Here is a 27,216-nt window from a genome sequence, read left to right as displayed (position 1 = left end):
ATGGTTTCATCTGCCATGTGTGTGTGAATGGGTGAATGTAATGGCATGCATCTATATAAAGCGCCTTCGATAAAGGCACTATATAAATACACCATTTACTTAAAAATAAGACAACTTGTCTTTAATTGAATGCCTTTTTTCTTTTTTTAAAGGTACAAGATTACAACATCACATACATTGCTTTCAAAACAGTGGTCTTAAAACGATCCCATGAACACAGTCATAAGAACTTCCAACAACGGTCAGGGATAACTTTGTGAGTCTCTGGTACAGCTCGCGTTCTTGCATCCTCTGCTAAGCGATGGCATCTATTCCAAGAGATTACATAATCTGTAGGGTCCCAGTCCTCTACAGGTGGCCCATGTAGCTTGATGAACATCAAGGCAGATAACTGTTTAACCAGTAACTTTGTTCGGATTGGGGTGGTGATTAACTTGTACACGTAATGCAACTTATGTATAAATGCCTGGAAATGGTTGACAGTGACACCACTTACGTCTTTCACCGTGTCACCCACGGCCATGTTGACCGGCCAATGCCAGGTCAATATATCAGGATACAGATCAGACATCTGTTTGGCTACTCCAGATTTGCGCCCCAACGTGACACTGGCACCGTCACTTGCGAATGCAACTAAGTGCTTCTTCAAATATGCATGATTAAAACCATGTCCAGTGAGGCATTTCAACAGGTGATTTGTAATTGTTTCTTCTCTTTGGTCGGGAACCTCAATCAAATCTAGAAACACAGTGTGTGGTTCTACGCTCTTTTCTGTTTCACCATTGAGGCACATAATCAGTGTAGTTTCTCCCAGGGCAGTTGATTTCTCTATCATAATTGATATTTTACCTTCTATTGCTTGGATAGTTTTGCAGATTTTTTTGCGCATTTCTGAACCTAGATGGTTGGTTATTCTTGCTGCGCTGAATCTCGAGTGCAAGCTGTTGCCAATGTCAACCCCATTTTTTCCCTGTAACTTCAGTAAGTCATAATGACCTGATAATGGCCTGTTGTTTTGTGCCAAGAAGTATGCAGAGTTGAAAACGGCACACGTAGCTCCTACTTTTGCAGTTGCTTGCATCTCTTCTGCCGCCTTGTGAAAATGTGACTGTCTGTGTGTTGATATTTTCGTCCTAAGAGATTTCAGCATTTGTACTTTCTCCTTTCCATTTGGTGCAATGTTGTAGCTGGTCCAATAGTCTGACAAATGTGCGCAGATGGCTTTGGGGACAGATAAACCTGACACAGATGAACAAAGGCTGCACCCCAATTTCCCATCTTTACAGTCAAGCCAGGGGTATATCTCCTTTTTGTTAGCCCACACCTCGTCTGTCCATATAGCGGGAAATGGTGAAGATGAAGAAGAATCAGCAATCACAGTGGTGGATGAGGAGGTTGAAATACTCTCGTCTGGAGTCCAGCTATCATCTCCCAGCTGGAAACAGTAACAAAGTAAAAAGGACACACTATTAAAAATTGCACGCAAGTTCACATTCAATTGCATGGCTTTCTCAATCATTGGAAACTGGGGAAAGTGGTATAAAGTACATTTATTCAAGTACTCTACTTAAGTACAATTTTTAGGTATTTGTACTTTACTTGAGTTAAGTTGAGTATAGTTCCAAATACATTTACTCCACTACATGATCTCAGAGAGAGACATTGTAGATTATGATTATTATTACAAAACATACATTAACCACTTCAGCCCTATATATATTTCGGCCATTTGAAAATAGACGTTCTACAAGCTCACACGTTTTTTTAATACATTTTGAAAACTTGAAATGGGACATTCTGCACAGGGAGTACTTTTACTTTTGGTACTTTAAGTACATTTAGATGCCAATACTTTTGCACTTTTACTCAAGTAAATTTGGAATTTCGGCCGTTTACTTGTAACAGTCCCAGATCTATTTCTTCATTGAGAGTACTTTTTTACCTCTTCTTTTGCAGTTACTTGCATCTCTTCTGCTGCCTTGTGAAAATGTGTTTGTCTGTGTGTTGATATTTTCGTCCTAAGAGATTTCAGCATTTGTACTTTCTCCTTTCCATTTGGTGCAATGTTGTAGCTGGTCCAATGGTCTGACAAATGTGCCCCGATGGCTTTGGGGACCGATAAACCTGACACAGATGAGCAAAAGCTGCACCCCAATTTCCCATATTTACAGTCAAGCCAGGGGTATATCTCCTTTTTGTTAGCCCACACGTCGTCTGTCCATATAGCGGGAAATGGTGAAGAAGAATCAGCAATCACAGTGGTGGATGAGGAGGTTGAAATACTGTTGTCAGCAATGCAGCCATCATCTCCCAGCTGGAAAAATTAACAAAGTAAAAATAACACAAACATTAACATTAAACATTAAATCACTGATCACTGTCTCACATTCAATTTCATGGGAGGAGCTCCGATCAGGTTTTTTTGGGACTGATCCCGATCATCGATTGTTGATTTTGAAAATTTCCAAAATTATTATACCTCCAAAAGGTTGTTTCCATTGGGGTACGTAGGGTATTGATATTTTTTGGCCCCCATATCTGATAATAAAATAATCTCTCAAGAACAGATTCCAAGCTACAGCAGAGGCCGCTGTTTTTTGTTTTTACAGATGGGTTTCCAATATTTGATATTGATAATACTTAACATTATGATTTAACACTAACAGCACACGTTAGTTACTTGCCTCAGTGATGGCTTCCTCGGACGGTTGAAGAACTGGTAACCTTCGTACAGCTTTGGACTTTTTCCTTCCCTCCAGCGTCGGTGCTGGCGTTTTCGGCTCTTCTACAGCTGCTTTCTGTCCCAACAACAGCGGGGAGTCCACAACATAAACATGCTCCACAGCCTGGGGTTTGTGCAGGAGTGGAGCGGCAAAACTAAGTTTCCCCTGGACGCAATTCTTCTTTTTCTTCGACGGAGGCACGGTGTAGATGATCGACATTTGTAGATCAATTCGCTGGCAGTAACTAAGCACTATAGCAGACTGCAGAATAGAGAATGCAGCTCGAGTAATGTTATGCAAAGCAGTCAGGTTCAAAGCAGAGGGCTATTGTTCTAGGAAAGCCTATTGTTCTAGCCTAGGTGTAGGCCCCGCCTCAGGGTTCGGTTCCAAATGTACCCTTCTTGACAGCTAGCCTTGAAAGGTTGAAACTAGTGCAAAGAGATTTTAGAACAAGAGACGAAACTAGTCCCAACATAGGCTAATTATTAAGTCCACAACCTCAACCAGTCCAGTACACACAGTGCCTCCGCCATGTAATGACGTCACTTCCGGTTTCTTAAAAATATTTTAAAAAGTAATGCTGTACAAACACATTTTTTATCCTATTCTACTTCTGCTATCATATGATGTAGAGCAGCGTTTGTTATTTGTAAATTAAAAAAACATATCGGCCCTAAAAAGGTTTAACGTTTACGTTTAGTTAAATTATGTTTAGACCCCAAAAAAAATCACTGACATTTTATTTTGAAAAAGAGAAATGACGACACAGATTGATTGATTGATTGATTGAAGAATTTATTAACAGTTTGCAGAATTACAGTACATTTCAAGCACAAACTCAATACAAAGGCTGTTAACTGTGAGTGGACGACCCAATTAAGCATTACACTTGTTTCCAACAGGGTCCACCATGTTCAAATCATCAAAACATTTAGAGACGTACAAATAGACACTTCTATAGACAGAACAGGAATTCATCAAAAAAGAATTCATCAAAAAGGAGGTAAAAAGGGAAAAGAAATATATACAGTGAGGGGAAAAAAGGGGGGGGGGGGCGGGGGGGGGGATTCAGATTTTACGGGGGCCAGTTTCGAATTGCAGCCATCCGTAGGTGCCCTTTGAGAGCGGTTTTGAAGGAGTCAAGGGATTCGCATGTCTTAATGACAGTTGGTAGGGCGTTCCACATTTTGGTGGCATAGGAGCGAAAAGAATTTAGTCCCTTGTTTGTGCCGAATCTGGGTTGTACATGGTTCGTTGCACTCCCTCTGGTGTTGTGGGTGTGGACTTTGTAACTGTCCCAGAACGAGAGACAGTGGTTTCAGGTATAAACTTAAATGATATTAAATATGGTTTGGTTGTGCAGCATTTATGATCATACTTGGATAAAAAGGTTGATTTCATTATAATAAATAGAATTGAAAATGGCAATAAATATGTTAAAAGAATATATCACAAGGTAAAAATGCACCCTATGCAAAGGGAGTCACATGATTAGAGTGTCGCGTCACTCACATGACGTCACCTGTCAGTAAGGGTCAGAGGTTGAACTGAGTTCCTGGAGAGAAGTTGTATTTTTGGGGAACGTCAGAGAGAGACAAATATTCAGTAATCTGCACATGGTTCAAAGGCGCACACGGTACATATTCTTTATTGTGTTCCTTTGAGTGTATTGTGTTTGTTGTGTATTGCCTAATGTTGCTGTAATGTAGAAATATGGACTTTGTTTGATTATTTGAATGCACATGTGTGGACTCTAATCACTGTTTACAATGTGCATGGACTCAAAACTGAACAAAATGTAATTGTTTCCTTATTATAGTTTTCACGGTGTCTTGGTGACTGGAGGAGTTGAAAGTCGCATGACAAAATAAAACCAATATCAGACATCTGTATGATGCGTGGACTTACTTGAACCTGTACAGCTACAGTGAAAACGTAACGCCCAGCGTGGTTCACCAGAGAAAACGGCATGCCAGCGTGGTCCCAGAGGGATGGAGAGAATGTAACACGGCACGCCAACATTGTGGTAAAAGAGACTGACAGAAGTGGAACATTACCAACGTGTCGCTGTCTCGCGGACGCAGAGAGAACGTCCGACGAAAGAAAAGACAGTACGCTTTGAAGAACTGAAGCTGCAGTGGCGCGGTGTCACCAAGAGAGGGTAGCGTTGATCAGTGTACACTACAGTTCTACAAGAGACTTGTGTGCGCATCATCGCTACATTATACAAGCGGAGGGAGGCAAGCTTGCGTCATCATCCCAGACGTCAAGGTTTTTACAGTGCAACATAACAAACAAACAAAAGGGTCATAAAATAAATGTATACATGAAGACAAAAGAAAGAAAAAAGAATAGCAAGTTATGTGTGCTGTATTGATGTATCTATTTTTGTATCCGTTTTGAGTTGACAGTTCATTAGCATTGCTAATTGAAGGTTGTTGTAAACGGTTGCACTTGAGAGTTTCTGTGTACCCTTACTATAAGTTGATGGTATATCCAGCAGGTTATACAACATAATTATGCCTGCCCCTGGTGGAAAACCTCAAGAAGATGAGAAAGAAATTGAGTCTCTTCAGAAAGAATATGGCAAACTAAAAGAACAACTTGAAACAGAATGTGATGACAAAGAAAGGGAAAGCCTGGAAACACTAATAGGTGAAATTCATGCTAAACTACAAATACTCCAAGTCTCAGAAGAGACCCTTACATCAAAACAAGCCGAAACACGGAAATCAACTAGAGTGAAAACTTTAACTCCAAAAATGCAGGAGCTGAAACAACAAGAGATTTCCAAAATGGAGGATAAATTCGACTTTATGTATGAACGTTGGAAAGGAAATGTGAGAACTGCACGTGCAGGTCTGAAATTTGAGTGCTCTGATAGTGACTTGACTGAATTGATTGACTGTGTTGAAGCATCAGGAAAACAATTGGAAGATGCGTATAACAATACACGAGCACAGTCAGCACCTTCTACTGAGATTAGGAGAAAAATAGACGGCTGCGTGTACCTAACAGGAGACCTGATGGAGCTATTGAAATTACGTCAGAAAGAAGTTGGATTGGAATTTAATGCGGAGGCAGAAATGAAAAGACTCAATGCAGTGTTTGACAAAGAATATGCCCAGTCCTTAATAGAGACTACATCAACTAAATCTACTGTTGGGAGGCAACACTCAAAATATGGATATGGATCAGAACACCCAAGTGTTTCAGCAAGAATTGCAGATTGTGCAGCAGAATTGGCTGCAAAACAAGCAGAAATGCAGATGGAGGATGTTATTGCTGCACAAAAACAAGCTATGGCAGCACAGCAGCGAGCTATGGCAGCACAGCAGCAAGCAATGGAAGCAGATATGGAAGCACAACAACAAGCTATGGCAGCAGAGCTTAAAAAGCTAGAAAATCAGAGGGATATTCAAGTACTAACTGCCAAGATTAAGGCATACTCGGAAGCAGACTCAAGCGAGGGCAGTGAGGAGAGATCAGTTCGTAGCAAAATGGTCATTCTTCAGCCAGTACTAAAAAATGAAAGAACAGAAATAAAAAGCGAAAACAAGACAGACATACAAAGTGCAAGCAAGAAAGAAATAAAAAATGAAAGAACATGTAAGGACTATATACAGTCAAATAATACCAACAACGAAGTGTCATTAGTTCAAGCCCTTCATGACACAATGGTGCTTACCAGACTGCCTGCACCTGAGCCCTCTATCTTCACAGGTGACCCACTGAACTTCTTAGAGTGGAGCGTGAGCTTCAAGGCATTAATTGAACGCCGCTGCTCAAACACAGCAGACAGGCTCTTTTATTTGCAAAAGTATGTCGGTGGAGAGGCACGTTCTGTGTTGGAGGGAAGCTTCTTCAGGAAGGATGAAGAAGCCTACGATCAGTCATGGGAGGCACTGAATGAACGCTATGGCCACCCCTTTATAATCCAGCGTGCCTTTAGAGATAAACTGAAGAACTGGCCAAGGATTGGTTCACGAGAGTCAATTAAACTAAGACAGTTTGGTGATTTTCTTAAAGCTTGCAGCAATGCCATACCACATGTGAAGGGGCTTCAATCGTTGAACGACTGGGAAAAGAATCAAGAGATGCTCCACAAACTCCCTGACTGGGTGACCTCTCGGTGGAATCGCATAGTCTCAAGATGCCTGAAAGAAAAGGAGGATTACCCTAGTTTCAAAGAATTTGCAGAGTTTATTGCACAAGAAGCATATATTGCATGCAATCCAGTGAGCTCCTTACATGCGCTGAAACATATGGAAGAGAGGCACCCAAAGGCAAATGTGTTGGTCACAAACTTAAGTACCAGAGATGAGCCAAAAACAGTGGCAAAGACACACAGTGCAGGAGGGAGTAGTTCGGAGGATACTTCTGAAGATGAGGAAGTAAAATCTCCCTCAGCATCCTCAAACACAGTCAAATGTGTATGCTGTGGAGAGAGCCACTTCATCTACAAATGCAAGACGTTCTGTGACAAGTCTGTTGAAGATAAGAAAAAGTTCATATTCGAAAATAACCTATGTTTTGGATGTCTTCGAAGAGGACATGTATCGAAAGACTGCAAGCAAAAGGCCACTTGCAACATATGTAAGAAATACCATCCGACACCCCTTCATGAAAGGTTCCCTCAGTCTGGAAGAGGAGATGGAAGTCTCGAAGGAAGAGAGCCAGTATACGTACAAGACGGTACCGGAGCGTAAAGTGGACAATAAACATGAAGTGCCGATACATGCAGATAAAGACATGAAGGAGACACCTGATGGAAGGAGATTACATGTTCTCAAGTTCATATCCAACAACAGAGAAGTGTTGGAGTCAAGTCCTGACAGTAAGCAAGCCAGTGGAGTTTCAGAGGTGGATCATGACAAGCTCCTAACCAAGCCAGTGGTGGGAGTAAATTGGAATGTGAACAGTGACACATTCTCCATCTTAGAGAGGAGCCAAAAATGTGGTTTAATACTTGAACTAGTGTACCTGCAAATACTTAACCTGTGTGGAGGGAAGAAAAGTGTTTCATTTCTTACCTATGAGGGTTAAAAGTCTTGACCTAAGAGTTAAGAGGTCGGTTCAGGAAATTACTGAATTTATTACAAATATGTAAACCCTAAATTGCAGTAATTGGTGGGAGTGTAACTGTCCCAGAACGAGAGACAGTGGTTTCAGGTATAAACTTAAATGATATTAAATATGGTTTGGTTGTGCAGCATTTATGATCATACTTGGATAAAAAGGTTGATTTCATTATAATAAATAGAATTGAAAATGGCAATAAATATGTTAAAAGAATATATCACAAGGTAAAAATGCACCCTATGCAAAGGGAGTCACATGATTAGAGTGTCGCGTCACTCACATGACGTCACCTGTCAGTAAGGGTCAGAGGTTGAACTGAGTTCCTGGAGAGAAGTTGTATTTTTGGGGAACGTCAGAGAGAGACAAATATTCAGTAATCTGCACATGGTTCAAAGGCGCACACGGTACATATTCTTTATTGTGTTCCTTTGAGTGTATTGTGTTTGTTGTGTATTGCCTAATGTTGCTGTAATGTAGAAATATGGACTTTGTTTGATTATTTGAATGCACATGTGTGGACTCTAATCACTGTTTACAATGTGCATGGACTCAAAACTGAACAAAATGTAATTGTTTCCTTATTATAGTTTTCACGGTGTCTTGGTGACTGGAGGAGTTGAAAGTCGCATGACAAAATAAAACCAATATCAGACATCTGTATGATGCGTGGACTTACTTGAACCTGTACAGCTACAGACTTCGTTAACATTAAGGAAGTATCTAGACAGGTACATGGGTATCTTGGTGGTGTATCGAATCTTGTGGACCAGACCCATTGCAAGATGCTGTACTCTGTCGTCGACCCTAAGCCATTCCAGCCTGTCGAAGTGGGCAGGGGTGAGGTGGGTTCGGGGGGCTAGATCAAGTAGGAGCCTGACCAGTTTGTTTTGGGAAGTCTGGAGCCTGGTTTTAAGGGCCTTTGAGGTGCTGTGGTACCAGGAGGTGCATGCATAGTCAAAGAAACCCTGTACAAGGGCTCCTGTTAAGGTCTTCAAGGTGTTTTTGTTGACCAGTGAGGAGATCCTGTAGAGGAATCTTGTTCTATGGTTGACTTTTTTGATTACGTTGGTGGCCATTTTATCACCGGAAAGATTAGCCTCCAGGATGGAACCTAGGTAGGTAATTTCATCTTTACGTGTGATAACATTGTCACCCACTCTAACCAAGAAGCCATTTGCCTTGCTGAGATTACTAATAGAGCCAAAGAGAATGGATTCAGTTTTTCCCAGGTGTAAAGATAGTTTGTTATCAGCGAGCCAGGTGCAGATTCTACCGAGTTCAGAGCTGAGGGCATTTTCAACCTGCAGTTTGTCCCTGTCCGAGACCAGCAGTGCTGAGTCATCTGCGAACAGGAACAAGTTGCAGTCACAGGCTGAAGTCATGTCGTTTACATATATTAGGAACAGTAGAGGCCCTAGTATGCTTCCGGCGTCGCCATAGTAGCAAATAATACAAGTCTGCATCTGCAGAGGCGATGAGATAACTCGGATAACGCGTTAGTAGTTCAGGCCGACTTCTTCTGGTACGTTTTGTCTCGATTCGAATGTTTCTTTACTAGCAAGCTATGGAGGGCGGAGACACCGGGGGAAACACATACCTTATACGACCTAATTACCACAACAAGTAAGCTGTTCAAAGTACTCAGAGCCAACCTGTTTAATACAAGTGTTATTAGCAGTGCTTGCAATGCTAATGCTGAAGTAACTGTTCAATTCACACTATCCATGGTTCACATAACGCTCGAACTTGAATGTATTTCACAGTCATGCAGAATGGGTACATTTCAAACTAAAACAAAAGTCAATAGAAAAACTGTTGCTGCATCAGCATCATTACATGCATCTTGTTTACAACAGGGTCCACCATTTTCAATTCATCAGAGCTTTCAAAACTTCAGTCATGTTCCAGGGCTACAAATAACACCAGACACCACACAGTTTATATATAATTTGCCCTGTTCAAGGATAATTTGACAGATCGGCTATGCCGTGTGTGTGTGTGTGTGTGTGTGTGTGTGTGTGTGTGTGTGTGTGTGTGTGTGTGTGTGTGTGTGTGTGTGTGTGTGTGTGTGTGTGTGTGTGTGTGTGTGTGTGTGTGTGTGTGTGTGTGTGTGTGTCAACATCACCCTGCAGGTTTAAAGCTGCCATTGTGAAGGAGTGTATTGGTGAAGGAGTGTATTGGTGACATCCTGCGTGAGCAGCTCACTGGGCTGCAGTATGACCCAGAAGAGGTTCCAGGGCTGTCCAGAACCCTGGCAGACAGCATCAAGAACAAACTGAAGAGTGAGATGCCCTCTCCCCCACCCCCATCTCTCAGCCCCTCTTTCTCTCTCTCTCTCTCTGCGCACCTGTCTTCTGCAATAGAGCGTCGCAGTCTTCCGGCCCTTTCATGGTCCGCAAGAGAATGTACCATTCATTTGTCTTTCATCTGTTCTCTTCTCACCACAGGTGTGGGTCTTGACAGATACAAGCTTGTGGTACAAGTGGCCATCGGAGAGCAACGAGGTCAGGGAGTCAAGTAAGTGACTGTTTCAAACAAGTGTTATTTAACTGTCAGAGCAGAGCAGAGGAACCGCATGGGGTGTCTGTCTGTCTGTCCCCATGTATGCATGTCCAAATGAGTAGGGCAATAGCGTTGCTTGACCACCAAGTGTCACTGTTAAGCAGCCTAAAGCGTTATTCTTAGTCTGGATTATCGGTGGTGAGGTGACCACCGAACTACAACATGTCGTCACGAGCCGCGGTGAGGAGAAAGCCACCGCCCCAGCCCTTCTCTCGGTTTTTACTCACCACCGCTCAACGTTGTTTCAGCTCCGGTGGTCACCTCACCACCGGAGCGGTGGTCACCTCACCACCAAAAATCCAGACTATGAATGAGCCTTAACACACACACACGCATGCATGCACAAGCAATTAGGGGTTCAGTGTCTTGCTCAAGGACACTTCGACACTAACTCTGGGGGAGCCTGGGTTCGAACTGGCAACTTTGCGGTTCCCATCCAGCCACTCTACCCCTGAGCCACCGCCGCCCCTCCCCTATGTCTAATATGTCTTGTCGCAATTTTTATGTCATTTGACAGAATGTTAGAATCAAAACATAATATGCTTCCTTTATTTCACCAGGATGTCTTCAAGGTGTTTCTGGGATGCAGATACCGACAGCTATGCGGAAGACATTTTCATGAACGTAAGGATTCAAGATTTCTATTTGTTATATCTCATATACGGCTACGCAAGAGTAAAATCTTTTGGATTCAGGTCCCCAGGTCCTGTAGCAACAGTAACAATTACAAAATAAATAAGTAAGAATTAGTGTGCGTGCGTGCGTGCGTGTTGTGATGACCCATCCTGTTTGTGCATTTACTGCATGTTTGTATGTGTACAGTCTCGGGTGCCTGCTGTGTGGTGTAAAAACAATATAGTAGATGTGTGGGTAACATGGCATTGGCCCGACCTCCCGTTAGTCAGACCATGTCTAACACTATCCCTAACCCTAACCTCACAGGAAGCCACGGGTGATTTTTAACCCGCAGCACGGGTGAGTCTCACCTGGCCACGTCGGTCTGACTAACGGGATGTCTGACTTATGGGCAGTCCTGGTGCTATGCAGTAGTAGGCAGACAGGTGACAAGTCTATGGCAATTGTTCATCAATCTGGTTGTCTCTGAGAAGTATTTGTTGGTCTTGAAGATGCAGAAAAGTAGCATCTCTAGCAGAAACAGTTAACGAGTGTCTGTGCCCAAGGCACCTTTCAAGTTGTTTTCTGTTCACCTGGCTTTTGAATGACTCGTTGATCAAATTCTCTTTGCCTCCACAGGACAGTTTGTTCTGCATGGTGGCTGCTTTCGGATGCTACTATTACTGAGGAACAAAAGATGGTGAGATGAGTTGTCTTTCTCATGAAGATTAGACAGAATATAAGGGATATTTCACATTCAAACAATATGTGTAATGATATTGCCTACTCAGGCTTTTGGGAGCCCCCTCCCCTCCCCCCAGTTTTGTTTCAGTATGTAGTTATTTTACTCTGAGAGTATACGTGTCCATTGGGTTCCATTTCTTCACTCAGAGTTACAGACCTGTTATGGTCTTTCAGGGCTAGCTCTTAATTTCTGGAATCCACTAGATGTCACCCTACACCTCACCTCTCCATGATAGTGCTGCACAATTATTAATACAAAAAAAGATTGAGATCTAGATTCAGACACCTATGAGATCTCATTTCTAAATGTGAGCAAGAATGGTGCAGCACTAGTTAGTTGGCTGTCTAATTCATTTTAGTTACACTTGTGTTTTTGTGTTTAAAGCCACAGTAGTTTGAGTAGTAGTCACATTTTGAATGTAGTAATGTTCAGCAACTACAGACTAAAGAGAGAGACCCCGGGCAATGAAATATATACTGTAGTGTGTGTATAGAGGTTAAAGAACTCTCACATACTCTTTGTACTCTCCGTGATGGCGTTCAATATGTGAGGTGACTGCCCTGAGATTTGTTAACCACAGTGTTGAAGACAAGAGCTATCATTCTGTCCTTGTTTAAAACCATTATCCTCTCAATACACTTTTTGAGAAGCGATTTGGTATATTAATGACATAGTAAAATGTTGAAAATGAGTGGTATTCCCCTTTAAGTGATTATTTGTTAGCATATTTGGTGAATTTAAAATGTTTGATTGAGGGAGTTCTGCGTTGGAATTTACCCAGGATTTTAATCACGTCTGCCTCGTTCAGAGGCAGACGTGGCCTTTATTTAGCCTGCCTAAATAACCATGTCGCTCACCAAAAAGAACTGACACGATGCGTCGCAAAATATTAAGATAAGCCAAGCTAAACTTTTATTGATCAGCATGGGGAGATTCGGGGGTTATAGCAGCAACGGGCGGTACTCTTTGCCTGCAGAACACGACATAGCAAGAGCCAAACAAAATGAGTCTAACCCTATTACACTGAAGAAGTGCCAGTCATTACACATCTAGAGTGGGTCACACAGGTGTAAATACAATATAACATATTATACAATCTTAGTGAATCAATATGTACCTTTGAACAGCAAAATTCAGTGAGAATGCAGTTAACGCTTGAGCACTATCATTTCATGTAAATTATTCTTTATGTAAGTGAGAAGAACCCATAATGTGTTCTCATGCCTAATTGATTGATCGATCTTTTTATTTCACAGTATGTAGAATGGGTACATTTCAAACGAAAGCACAAAAAAGCCAAACAGATGTCTGATCTGTATCCTGATATATTGACCTGGCATTGGCCGGTCAACATGGCCGTGGGTGACACAGTGAAAGACGTAAGTGGTGTCACTGTCAACCATTTCCAGGCATTTATACATAAGTTGCATTACGTGTACAAGTTAATCACCACCCCAATCCGAACAAAGTTACTGGTTAAACAGTTATCTGCCTTGATGTTCATCAAGCTACATGGGCCACCTGTAGAGGACTGGGACCCTACAGATTATGTAATCTCTTGGAATAGATGCCATCGCTTAGCAGAGGATGCAAGAACGCGAGCTGTACCAGAGACTCACAAAGTTATCCCTGACCGTTGTTGGAAGTTCTTATGACTGTTCATGGGATCGTTTTAAGACCACTGTTTTGAAAGCAATGTAAGTGATGTTGTAATCTCGTACCTTTTTTAAAAAAAAGAAAAAAGGCATTCAATTAAAGACAAGTTGTCTTATTTTTAAGTAAATGGTTTATTTATATAGTGCCTTTATCAAAAAAAGATTGAGATCTAGATTCAGACACCTATGAGATCTCATTTCTAAATGTGAGCAAGAATGGTGCAGCACTAGTTAGTTGGCTGTCTAATTCATTTTAGTTACACTTGTATTTTTGTGTTTAAAGCCACAGTAGTTTGAGTAGTAGTCACATTTTGAATGTAGTAATGTTCAGCAACTACAGACTAAAGTGAGAGACCCCGGGCAATGAAATATATACTGTAGTGTGTGTATAGAGGTTAAAGAACTCTCACATACTCTTTTTTTTTTTACCTTTTTTCTTTATTTCTTTCCATACAAATTGATGGCACATTTCTTTCATGGATTGTTGCCTGCAAATGATGGATTATCTGTCACAATCACTAGAGAGATCATTTCTGCTGCCAAGCAAACAATGATCTTTGTACTCTCCGTGATGGCGTTCAATATGTGAGGTGACTGCCCTGAGACTTGTTAACCACAGTGTTGAAGACAAGAGCTATCATTCTGTCCTTGTTTAAAACCATTATCCTCTCAATACACTTTTTGAGAAGCGATTTGGTATATTAATGACATAGTAAAATGTTGAAAATGAGTGGTATTCCCCTTTAAGTGATTATTTGTTAGCATATTTGGTGAATTTAAAATGTTTGATTGAGGGAGTTCTGCGTTGGAATTTACCCAGGATTTTAATCACGTCTGCCTCGTTCAGAGGCAGGCGTGGCCTTTATTTAGCCTGCCTAAATAACCATGTCGCTCACCAAAAAGAACTGACACGATGCGTCGCAAAATATTAAGATAAGCCAAGCTAAACTTTTATTGATCAGCATGGGGAGATTCGGGGGTTATAGCAGCAACGGGCGGTACTCTTTGCCTGCAGAACACTACATAGCAAGAGCCAAACAAAATGAGTCTAACCCTATTACACTGAAGAAGTGCCAGTCATTACACATCTAGAGTGGGTCACACAGGTGTAAATACAATATAAAATATTATACAATCTTAGTGAATCAATATGTACCTTTGAACAGCAAAATTCAGTGAGAATGCAGTTAACGCTTGAGCACTATCATTTCATGTAAATTATTCTTTATGTAAGTGAGAAGAACCCATAATGTGTTCTCATGCCTAATTGATTGATCGATCTTTTTATTTCACAGTATGTAGAATGGGTACATTTCAAACGAAAGCACAAAAACTGCTACTTTTGAGGACAAGACCGAAAACTTGTTTACATCAGGGTCATTCATTTTCAATTCCTCAGAACATTTAAAGATGTACACATACACTTCTATGACAAAACAAAACAAAAACATAAGCAAAAAAGAGGAAAAACCTGTACAGTATGGAAGAAGGGGGGGGGGGGGGTCACTGAGTTTTTTTTCTTTCTTTTTTTTGAGGGCCAGTTTAGAATTGCAGCCGTCCGTAGGTGCTCTTTGAGAGTGGATGTGGATCAGCAGCACACAATCAATACATGTCAAATAGTTGTATTTGTTCCGTGCACTCCGTGGAGAGGTAAATACAACTATATGAAAAGGACATGTGTTGTGCTGGCTGTTTTCTCAGTTGCCACCTTGAGACCTTTGCTTTGCAGCGCTTTCTCTTGGTAATGGGATATGGATGCCTAGCCCTTTCTGCTTTCACACCTTTGACAAGAGCACCATGCCAGTCACACAGGCTATTCTCTGCAGTAATGGACTAATAATGGACTAATGGAATTTCTCACAGGCACACTGTAATTAGTACCAATGGCTTGCACAATGATTGCACAATTTTTGTGGTCATTTGTATGCACTCAATACATTTCAGAGGCCTTATTAGAACAGAAAAGCATGGTGGTGACTTGTGTTGGAGTCTGTTAGAGCCTGTTGTTTTCTTTGCCATTTAGATTTGCATTAATCTACCTACATTATTACTTCATTGCATCTGACTCAAACAAACATTAAAGGGATTGTGACATTAAGTATTATTTTTTCTTATTTCTAAATGTCATCATGCTTTATGTAGCATGTGACATGTCAAACTAGGTTTTCATGATGCTGAATCCATTCCAAGCATTAGTTTTGCACAAAATGTAATGATGTCAGCACATTTGGGCAAGTAGCTATGGCCGTTTAGAGTGTTTTTTGAAAATTATGAAAATTGCTCAACATATGCAAATTAGCATCCGGCAGTTTATACATGCTGGGGATCCATACTCAACACTTCTAACATAAAACTTTGGTGTACTAAACATGTCCGGGTTCACAATGGGGCTCTATGGGCTGGCAACTAGACTAATAGGCAGATTTCATTGTAAACCAAGTTAAGAAATCAAATAAAAACAATAGAGCAACAATGTGGCTACGAGACTTTGAGGATTTGGAAATAGACTACTGTGTTTTTGGGCCTTAAAAATCATTTATAGTAAAAATGCAGGTGAAAACACTTTCAAAAAATAATTGGAGAATTTAGATAATTAAATCTCATAAAATCTCATCCCAACACTGCTGAACAGGAGGAACCCAAAGACCTTGGTATGTTACTCAACTTAAATATTAAGTAGCCACTTAATTCCTGTATTTTAGTCATGCAATGTAGTAAGGTCGTTTAGGCCATTGTTAGTTAGCACTTTGTGGACTAGTTGTTGTGCAACAATCCCTGTCATGTAGCTGTCGTTCTACCTATCAACAATCTTTCCTTTGTATTTGTTTCCAATTCAGTGTTGCATCATCAGCCTGACTGCCCTGACTTACCAGGGGTGAATGAACAAGGACGTTTGGCAAAGCAAAAACACCACTGCTGTGATCCGTGTGGAAAACACTTTCCTTCTATCTCCACACTTAAATCACACCAGAGAATTCATACTGGAGAGAAACCCTATGGTTGTGATCAATGTGGACAACACTTCTCTCAAATGGGACACCTCAAAAGCCACCAGAGAATTCACACCGGAGAGAAGCCCTATGGTTGTGATCAATGTGGACAACACTTCTCTCAAATGGGACGCCTCAAAAGCCACCAGAGAATTCATACTGGAGAGAAACCCTATGGTTGTGATCAATGTGGACAACACTTCTCTCAAATGTCAACCCTTAAAAGCCACCAGATAATTCACACTGGAGAGAAACCCTATGGATGTGACCAGTGTGGACAATACAAACCTTGATCCACTAGAGAACAGAATATTTATGCCCAAAACAAGTTCTGGCGAAATTTGGAATGTGTGTGAGGAGTATCAAACCAAATGTGAGTTCTGGTCTGTGTTTTAATCCCTGGTGATGGTGGGCTATTTGAGAATGTAATATGATTGCTGAAATTACCATAAACACAGTAGGCCTACATGGATAGTTCACCTCAAACTGCCCTAAACTACTGTCCATTGTCCATGTCCTGCTGACATTTACATGCATATGGTAACTATTCATGTCCTTGAGTGTGAATGGGACTGTCTCTACTGTCTCTTGTTATTCATTGTGGATCCATTGAGCATATCTGGGGGGAGTAGGGAGGGTGGAGGACAGTATGTTAAACTGTGATTGGTGTGAGATGGTCCCATTGTTCTATTTGCTGTTGACCTGTTCTTTATTTAGTGGTCATTTGTATGCACTCAAGAAATTTCAGATGCCTTATTAGAACAGAAAAGCATGGTGGTGACTTGTGTTGGAGTCTGTTAGAGCCTGTTGTTTTCTTTGCCATTTAGATTTGCATTAATCTACCTACATTGTCACTTCATTTCATCTGACCCAAACAAACATTAAAGGGATTGTGACATTATTATTTTTTCTTATTTCTTGTAGGTTTTCTGAGCTCAATTGCACCCCAATGACTAAACTTTTAACATTCCGTTTTCTGGCTCAAACAAGTGCTCTGATTTGCCTGTGGATTGTGAGGTAAGACTCCACAAATCCCATATGACATGGGTTTTGTGACACTGTTTTGTCTGTTTTCACTGCATCTTAAAAGGCAACACAATGTTCAAAGTTCTGGTTGGGTGGGTGAAAATGTATGTCATGAAGTCCATAGACTTGGCTGGCAAAAGAAAGAAAGACAGAAAGAAAGAAAGAAAGAGCCTACATATAAAAAATAAAAAAGGAAAAATCATGATTTCACCTACCATGTCTCGCCTTAAATAATAACATACTACTCTGACTGTGATCATTTCACAATGCATTTAGTCAAATACATAAAGTACATTGTATTTGTATTGTATAAATAACATTGTAGTATAATGTACATATAACAGTGCAGGGGTCCAATGCCCCCCACCCCCTGTTAGGTTGTGATTGGTGGAGATGATTCTATTGTTCTCCACTTTGGCCAATCCACCTCAGGCTCTCTAGTATAAGAAGAGTGTGTAGTTGTTCATTCTTGATCAGATCTGACTGTGGACTCCAGACTTCAGGTGAAGATGAACTCGCTCAACCCCAGGAACAATTCTGCTCAACAGGATGATCACCAAGACCTCTGTAAGTTACTTAATTACTGTGTCTTTATGGATATACAGCATGTAATATGTCGTAATATGTCATAATATTAGCATAGACTAAGACAACCTGTTCTATGTCTCTTTCTAAAATGCACAACAATTTGCAATTAATAAAAATCATCACCATCTAGAATCAACATGCTCATTTACATGTAATGTGTTCATAACGGTTTAGCCTTTACAATTTACAATTTACAATTTAGGCATTTAGCAGACGCTCTTAATCCAGAGTGACTTACATTAGGCAGGAACAAAACTATGGGAATACATCACATATATAAAATGCATTTATCAAGAAACATGCGTAAGCTAAGAACGTAACTAGAACATATCTATATAATGACACTATACATATTAACTATACATATATCTTAACGATACAAATAACAATAACTGTCTGTTGTAGGCCTATACATATAATTTGTGCCATGAGGGAGTGCCAGGAGGCACCATAGAATCAAATGATTCGTAAAATTGTCAACTGTGTACATTAACGTCAAATTAGTTTATGCAAGTCCTTGAAGTAACGAAACAATATGTCCATTGTCTTTGTTTCCAATTCAGTGTTGCATCATCAGTCTGGCTTCCCTGTTCTACCAGAGGTGAATGAACAACGAAGCTTGGCTAAACAAAAATGCCACTGCTGTGATCAGTGTGGTAAACGCTTCCCTACAATGTCCAAACTTAAAATCCACCAGAGAATTCACACTGGAGAGAAACCCTATGGATGTGATCAGTGTGGACAATACTTCTCTAAAATGTCCAACCTGAAAAAACACCAGAGAATTCACACCGGAGAGAAACCCTATGGATGTGATCAGTGTGGACAACACTTCTCTCAAATGGCACACCTCAAAAGCCACCAGAGAATTCACACTGGAGAGAAACCCTATGGATGTGATCAGTGTGGACAACACTTCTCCATTATGTCAACCCTTAAAAGCCACCAGAGAATTCACACTGGAGAGAAGCCCTATGGGTGTGATCAGTGTGGACAACACTACTCTGAAATTAACAGCCTTAAAAAACACCAGAGAATTCACACTGGAGAGAAGCCCTATGGATGTGATCAGTGTGGGCAACACTTCTCCATTATGTCAAGCCTTAAAAGGCACCAGAGAATTCACACTGGAGAGAAGCCCTATGGATGTGATCAGTGTGGGCAACACTTCTCCATTATGTCAAGCCTTAAAAGGCACCAGAGAATTCACACTGCAGAGAAACCCTATGGATGTGATCAGTGTGGAAAACACTTCTCTTCTATCTCCACACTTAAATCACACCAGCGAATTCATACTGGAGAGAAACCCTATGGTTGTGTTCAATGTGGACAACACTTCTCTCAAATGTCAACCCTTAAAAGCCACCAGAGAATTCACACGGCAGAGAAACCCTATGGATGTGATCAGTGTGGACAACACTTCTCCATGATGTCAAGCCTTAAAAGCCACCAGAGAATTCATACTGGAGAGAAACCCTATGGTTGTGATCAATGTGGACAACACTTCTCTCAAATGGGACACCTCAAAAGCCACCAGAGAATTCACACTGGAGAGAAACCCTATGGATGTGATCAGTGTGGACAACACTTCTCCATTATGTCAACCCTTAAAAGCCACCAGATAATTCACACTGGAGAGAAACCCTATGGATGTGATCAGTGTGAACAACACTTCTCTGAAATGTCCAACCTGAAAAAACACCAGAGAATTCACACCGGAGAGAAACCCTATGGATGTGATCAGTGTGGACAACACTTCTCTCAAATGGCACACCTCAAAAGCCACCAGAGAATTCACACTGGAGAGAAACCCTATGGATGTGATCAGTGTGGACAACACTTCTCCATTATGTCAACCCTTAAAAGCCACCAGAGAATTCACACTGGAGAGAAACCCTATGGATGTGATCAGTGTGGAAAGAGTTTCACTACTTCAAGTGCCCGGAAATGCCATGAGCGCACACATATGAAAGATACATCTGTTTAGTGTGAACAGAATGACAAGAGCCTCATTATAGAAACACCAAGTTGATTAATTGCAAACTTAATGTACTGTTGACCTGTTCTTTTTAGTGGTATTTCTTATTCACTGTGTCAATATGAGACAATATTAGAATAGAAAAGTATGGTGGTGACTTGTGTTAGAGCCTGTTTCTTCTGCCATTTTACCCCCCCTCCTGCATCAGTCTATCTACATAATTGCTTCATTGCATCTGATTTGTATTATTATTATGATACTGATTAAAACTGTTATATTATTTGCTGAATTTTACTTGATACTGTATTGTCTCTGTGGAACATGCCCCTCCAACATTATGCAGCAGATAGAAATAAACACGTCTTGATCATATTATTTGTGTCACTAAAATTTGACCTGCAGATTTGCTGTATTTAGATGAGCTTCATCTCATTGGCTGTTCACATGTTATACATTATTTGTAGACCACTTGGAAGATAATAATAAACCTTGGACCACTGACTAGAGAGCAGAACATTTGTGCCCAAAACAAGTTCTGGAGGAATTTGGAGCAATCATCAGTAAATTCAGTTAATGAGTTGTGATCTTAGTTGAGATGTCTGTGAGTAGTATCAAACCAACTTTGAGTTTTGGTCTGTGTTTTAATCCATGGTGATGGTGGGCTATTTGAGAATGTAATATGATGGCTGAAGTTACCATAAACACAGTAGGCCTACACCTCAAAGTGCCCAAGTGTAATGCTTTGTGCTTTATGGTGTCATCCACTCACAGTTAACAGTTTTTTTGTATTGAGTTGTACATGAAATGTACTGTATTTCTGTTAATAAACCAATCAATCAAAAGCCCTAAACTGCTGTCCATTGTCCATGTCCTGCTGTCATGTGCTGAGTGTGAATTGGACTCTCTCCTCCCTCTTGTTATTTCATTTGGATCCATTGGGCATATCTGGGAGAGGAGGGAGGGTGGAGAACAGTATCTTTGACTGTGATTGGTGGAGAGAGAGGGGGTCCTATTGTTCTATTTGGCCAATCATATCAAAGCAGTTAGTGGTTATACCTCAGACTCTCTGGTATAAGACGACTTGGTCTGTGTAATTTCTCCACAACTCCTCCAGGATATCAATCATTTCTGATCACATCTGACTGTGGACGCATAGTTATTGTTATGATTCATGCCATGTACGTCTGTGTACTGAACTTGAGATACAGTGTACTTCATAGGTGACAGTGCAACTTGCATTGCGATATGTTTCTCTGTCTGCTTTGTACTTTCTAGATATGTGAGGCATCCTGTTAGGTGGCACCCATAAGGTCCGCCGGGAAGATGGACAGTGTCAAACAACAACTCTGCAACAGCATGATGTGAGAATGTGAAGGTCAAATATTTCTTATATGTGTCTTTTATGGGAAATGTGGACAATAAGGTAGTAAATACACTTACCCGGGGCGGGGGGATATATATATATATATATATATATATATATATATATATATATATATACAGAAAGGGAGAAAAATTAACAAACACATGCACGCAGAGCCAAGTAACTGAGCAGGGTTTGTTATCAGTCTTGTCCTTGACATAGTGGCGGCGTGGGGCGTGCGTGAGCGACGTGCATGTACGTGCGCGCGGTTCTATGTAGATCTGCTATTTTTTCACTGCGCCACCATATTAAGGGCCTAATTAAAGAATTGATCAGGGAAATCATTATATACACAATTTAGGAAGAAATGAGATGCAAAAGAGATTTATTTTCTCAAACAGTAGGCCTAGGCATTTGGTGTACATCAATGAACCACAAACATGTTTTTTGGTCATACAATTGGGTGACACTGCAGGGACTCCAACGTTTAGTTTGTCAATAGCAGCAATTACATCTTGTTTTTAATTGCCCGTCTGTGGACGTCTTTGGTATTACCGCACGGGCAGAGCCCAAGACGTCTGTGGACGTCTTTGAAAAATAAATAAATAATAATAATATTTTTATTTTTATTTATGTTTAATCAAAAAAATCAAAACAATGATTTCTTTTTTAATACGTGTTGCCAAAGTTTGTGTTTTCGCCATTTCTAGGTGAAAGTGATTTTTGGGCAGTTTTGCGTGGGCTCTCAAAGTGTTAAGCAAGGGTATTAACATAATTATCATCATTATAATACGGTAATATTGCAGGTTGAACACGATAACATTTAGTAGAACTAAACTTATATTCTCATAATTCAAGTCATGATAGTTTGTTGTCCTGCCATTTGTTTATAAAAGACTGCTTTGTGTTTCTTAGATTGAGCCTGTGTATTTTTCCACATACAAGGCAAGCAGCATATAGAGGAGGCACCCTCTGTATAAGCCGGTGGATGTTTTCCACAGCAGGAAAGGTGTTTACCGGTTGACTTTTATCTGCATTTGACCACCAAATTTTGGTGGCTCAATGTTAAAGCCCAGCTGCACGGGGTTTCCCGGTCATGAATCCACGGGTCCGCCTGTAGTCCCTCCTCTTACCACTAGCGCCCAGTGCTTCAACGTTGAAGAGCCTCACTGGGGCCTTGATTAAATGGCAGGCAATGCGTGGTACGTGGGCGACAGCCCACACCTAGCAGAGGGCCGTAAGAGACGACCTCTGTGAATAGGCAAGGCTGGTGAAAACGGTCGTGCTCGGAGTTTGGTATGTGGGTCTGGGCTGTGTGTCTGTGTTGGTGCGCCCCGTTGCACATTCCCTTCCTGCAGATCCGTCAGCGCAGCCATTGGTGGGGAGCATTCCCGACGCTCCACTGTTGGTCACCCACTCCGCACCTCGCTCCTCCAACCGGCTCCTACACCTGCGTTCACCTGACGGCATAAAGGTGTTCCGAGGACTTCATTCCCGGCCGCTGTCCAACAGCCAATCTCCAGAGTGGAGCAGGCTAGTGACAGCGTGCCCTCCGTGCCGAGAGAGCATGCACGGAGTAGTAAAATCATCAGTTGGCAAGAGTTGCTATGTTTAATCCATCTATTGAGTGAAACCCCGCTTGTTGCTACATAACCTTAAAGTGCATAATATCGTGTCATGACCAAGAGCAGGTAGTATAGGAACCTGATCACGTCCACGTTTCTTCTTTTTTTTTACCCTCTTTTTTTTTACCCTCTTTTTTTACCCCCCTACTCATAAGCTTATGACTCATCGCATCTGATTTTCCAGTTGGTTGCACAGAGGTTGCCTGCAAATCACTGGAAAGTGTGTCTGATGAGAAATTGTCACAGACTTTATCTGCCTTTGCCACACTGCTGGTTCATCAGCTGCGCTGGACTGGGCCAGGATGCCAAAAGCAGTCCTTTACAGTGAGCTGTGTCAGGGGAAGCGGGACAGAAGTGGACCTCGTAAACGTTTCAAAGACCAGCTCAAATACCAACTTACAGCCGCATCAGGACAGGAGCTCAAGTGCACCAGTTGCCCGAAAATCTGTGAATCAAGGATCGGATTATACCAACATGAACGTGCCTGCCGCAAAGCAAAGCTAAAGGACCCCTAACTCTAAACTCCTCCTATGATCGTGTGCGAGTCTTTTCTCTCTCTCCATGCACCTTCATTTAACTTTCAATCAATGCCCCCTTTATCCCCATGGCAACATGTGTGCATGCATCCAAAGAAAGCACCTGTCAGTCACTAACCTGCTCCAACCTAAGCACAAACGAACGAACATGCATGCACCTACAAGGCGAAGGTCAAGTTTAGAATGGGATTTAAATGGGATTTCTCCCTCTCCAAGTTGCAAATGAGCAAAGGCAGGCTATGTTACACGAAGCTGCGGTCAGGGAACACAGAAGAGGCCTAATTGCAGTAAGGAAAAGGAAAAGGAAATACAAATAGCCGAGAATCACAGCTTATAACGTAGTCGTAGTAAATACTACAAGCTGTCATGCAATAATTACTCAAATGATTCCAAAACAACCTTGCACCTCCTACACATAATACAGTGCACATGTTGTTGTGCACTGCTGTCCTAAGTAAGGCCGGGGCTCCACTGCAGCCATCGGGTATACGTCAGCGTCGCATCACCGTCAAGGAATGTGCCCCCTTTAAATCAATCAAGGGTGCTCCACTCCACTGCCGACGTTGCGTTGCATTTAGTCCATGAGCCAGACCCCCCTAATTTGCGCGTTAATTACAACATTTGGGTGGGCAAATTCTTTTTTTTACTAGCTGTACATCTCTACTTCACATTTTTGTATGATAATCATAACCATTGCAGTGTAGCATAGCAGCTTAGTGGTAGTTATCATGCATTGAATATGTGGACCCCTATATTGATATAAACAGATATATGATCAACTTTTGAACCTTACTTTGTGCAGAGACCAATGAAACTACTTTCCTGCACAATTAAAATATGGGGAATGGTTATTTTACTTCCACAAAACTTCCATATATGCTTAAATGCATGGCCTTTTAATGCAGTATTTTGCACACACACTTTACAGTCTGGCATGATAACCATTGCAGATACATAGCTTAGTGGTCGTTATCATGCATTGAATATGTGGACCCCTATATTACCACACACATTGTTACAATAAATATATGATCAAATCTTGAGCCATTATTGTGTAGAGACCTATAAGCACACCTTTCTGCATAATTCAAGTATGGGTAATTGATTAGAATCAAGTACTTTCATATGCTTAAATGCCTTTTTAATGCAACATTCTGCACAAAAATTGAATAATTTGAAAATAAGTCTTTCCAATTGGAAAGTATGTGCTGAGAACCAACATTTCTTTAAGCTGCAAGCCTTCACATGCAAATTGTACTCGGCATCCACAACAACAGAGAATATCAACACATTACGCCACCAGCTTTTCTGTGCATAATGTGGGGCACCTGAGTCAAGCCAGCGGCCACCATGTGAGGACTGTCTTTTCATGCATGCCATGCGTGCCAATTACCAGGCTGGCATTTGGAGAGGGAGTCTTCAACAACACCAGAACAGTTCAGCATGGCTGGGCCAGAAATGATGATGGTCGGCTCACTGTCGAATGGATGCAGGGATCTCCAGCTCCTGATGTATAGTGTTGCAGCTGCTGTCCTGCAACTGCATGCAGTCGCAAATTCAAGCTCATGCTTGACCAATGGCTTGAAATGCACATCAATGTGCAAATTACAAACATGCAATAACCAACCCCAAGACCTGATTATCACAGAGGCAGACTTGACTGACTCGGAAATAGAGGACTGAATTTGCTATGCATTACCCCTGTTGTGTCCCAGAACCCCCTGAACCCTCTCCCTGCCACACACTCCATGGCCTTGTCATTCATTCCTCTTTTGTATTTGTCTCTCAATTTTTTTTTTGGAAAGTAAAAATGAAATGTTCACCAATACAGCAGCCTCAGTCTGTCTTCTGGGTCCCCACTTTCCGTGTACATTTCCACATAACTAACTCATCTTACTTGATAAACTGATCATTTGGTCCTTCAAACTCTTAATTCTTTTTAAATAATAATATAATTTGGCCACCAAAAAGTGTTTATTTTATGCCTGCTCACAGTATATTCTTATGCAATGATACATAGGCTACTGTGTGGACATTGAATATTCCCTTGTTGAAAACCTTTGACTTTGAAATGTTAACAAAATGAAATAAGAATGTTGACTCTGGCTTTATCCAATATTCTGAGTTTGATTCTGGAACTAAATCATTGTCTTCATGAAATTAACCAACTAGGGAAGTTTCATGGTGATCACTTTCTTATTTTTTTCATTCTATTCACCCGTCATGTATACCGGTATAGGTGAAAAGATATGTGTGATAAATATGAAAAAGCTGCTCCTGTGGAAGGGTTATCAGCAATAATGTACTATTTTAATATAGGTATGGTTTTTCCCACTCATTTCGTAATGAAAACTTGTCCGGCTCATGGACTAATTGTGCTGCGTTCGATGACGGTGTCCAAACAAAACATTTGCTCTCAATATATATTTTTTTTAAACATTTGAAGCGAGAAATAGACGATGCAGTAATCGAAAATGGATTTGATCAACACTTCCTTGTGTTTCAATGTGACCGTGTTGCGCTGGGCAGACGGCCAAAGCAAAGCGCTGATGGAATACTTTCATTGCCGTGAAGAAATACCTCGTTCTGTTGTTACTTTCAATTGGGTCAATGTATTAATTTATTTATTAAGCAGCCTTGTAATAAGTGGGAAAATATACAGGTCGGCGGTCATTATCGAGAAATAAAATCCCTTCACTTCAGGACGATTAAACACCTCGGGTTCGTCTCAGTGTTTTAATCATCCTCTGGGTTTTATTTCTCGATAATGACCGCCGACCAGTTTCTTGTATAGGCACACGTGCTTTTCTGATGTTGGCTAGATGTCCCAACGATCCTACCATATTTATGCCCAGCTTTGAGTGTTTGTGTAAACACAAACATTGAAGACAAAAGTGTGTAAACACAAACCTTGAAGACAAAAGTGAGGACACAAATTGTGATTGGCCGGAATGTGTGATTTTATTTTATTTTATGTAGTAACCTGTATTGTTTGAATTTATATCTAGCGGTGCCTTTCCCACATAGCAGAAAATGTAAATACAACTGTAGTGTCATACAAACATAAATGTACTTTTATTAAAACCACATACATGGTCTATAGTAGACCTACAAGATAGCCTAGGTCTACTTTTATTCATAAAAAATCCATGAATGTTGCTGACGCACCGGTTTCCAGAAGCCTGTGCATGCACTGGTGGTGGTGGAGCAGGTCGGACTTCAACTTGACGTCGTCATGTTGACGATGTCAGAATGCAACGCGGCGTAATATTGCTCCACACTGGGGCTGCCAAATCTTTGTGTGGTAGGATTTTTATCATTATTATTTTTTTTTTTACCGTAATCACTAGAACCCATGTTCTGAGGAGAACTTTAGCCAAAAGGCATCGTGCTGCGAGGCATTGTGAGCTGCAATTTTCTGCAAAGATTTGCTCACAACCTCAGCCTGACGATGACCTAAAAGTCTCCCTTGGATTAAAGGGATATCCCTTCAGTGTAGTGGTTAAGACGTTGGCTTTCCACAAATCCAAGGCGTTACATGAGTGCAAAGTGAAAGGCCAAGTTCACTATTGACGGTTTAAGTCGTTAAATGTCGGAAAATACATGTTAACATAAATCCAACACGATATAGTGCTGTCAAACAAGTCTATGAAAAAGTTAAATCTGCAACACAATTTTAGATTTGTGGGGGTCCCTGCTTCATCTCTCTCTGTCTAAACGAAGGGGTC

At 41.1% G+C, this 27,216-nt stretch overlaps 1 protein-coding gene and 1 pseudogene across 2 annotated transcripts; one reads left to right on the top strand and one right to left on the bottom strand.

Moving 5' to 3' along the window:
- Positions 1-115: 115 nt before the first annotated feature.
- Positions 116-3,230, bottom strand: LOC306926590 (uncharacterized protein). The gene is made up of 3 exons (XM_079505940.1): positions 2,685-3,230; positions 1,943-2,314; positions 116-1,435 (listed from the first exon to the last, which is right to left on the bottom strand). The coding sequence occupies exons 1-3, from the start codon at positions 2,940-2,942 to the stop codon at positions 221-223; spliced, it is 1,845 nt and encodes a 614-aa protein (XP_079362066.1). The 5' UTR covers positions 2,943-3,230; the 3' UTR covers positions 116-220.
- A 6,139-nt stretch (positions 3,231-9,369) lies between these two features.
- On the top strand, positions 9,370-11,725 carry LOC306926277 (dynein light chain Tctex-type protein 2B-like; annotated as a pseudogene). The gene is made up of 5 exons (XR_013792524.1): positions 9,370-9,428; positions 9,938-10,087; positions 10,253-10,322; positions 10,928-10,991; positions 11,622-11,725. The product of XR_013792524.1 is annotated as a dynein light chain Tctex-type protein 2B-like (transcript).
- Positions 11,726-27,216: the final 15,491 nt, after the last annotated feature.

The sequence above is a fragment of the Electrona antarctica genome (genome assembly GCF_951216825.1).
Source record: "Electrona antarctica genome assembly, chromosome: 7".
Classification (NCBI taxonomy): Eukaryota; Metazoa; Chordata; class Actinopteri; order Myctophiformes; family Myctophidae; genus Electrona; species Electrona antarctica.
This window is presented reverse-complemented; position numbering and strand designations above follow the sequence as displayed.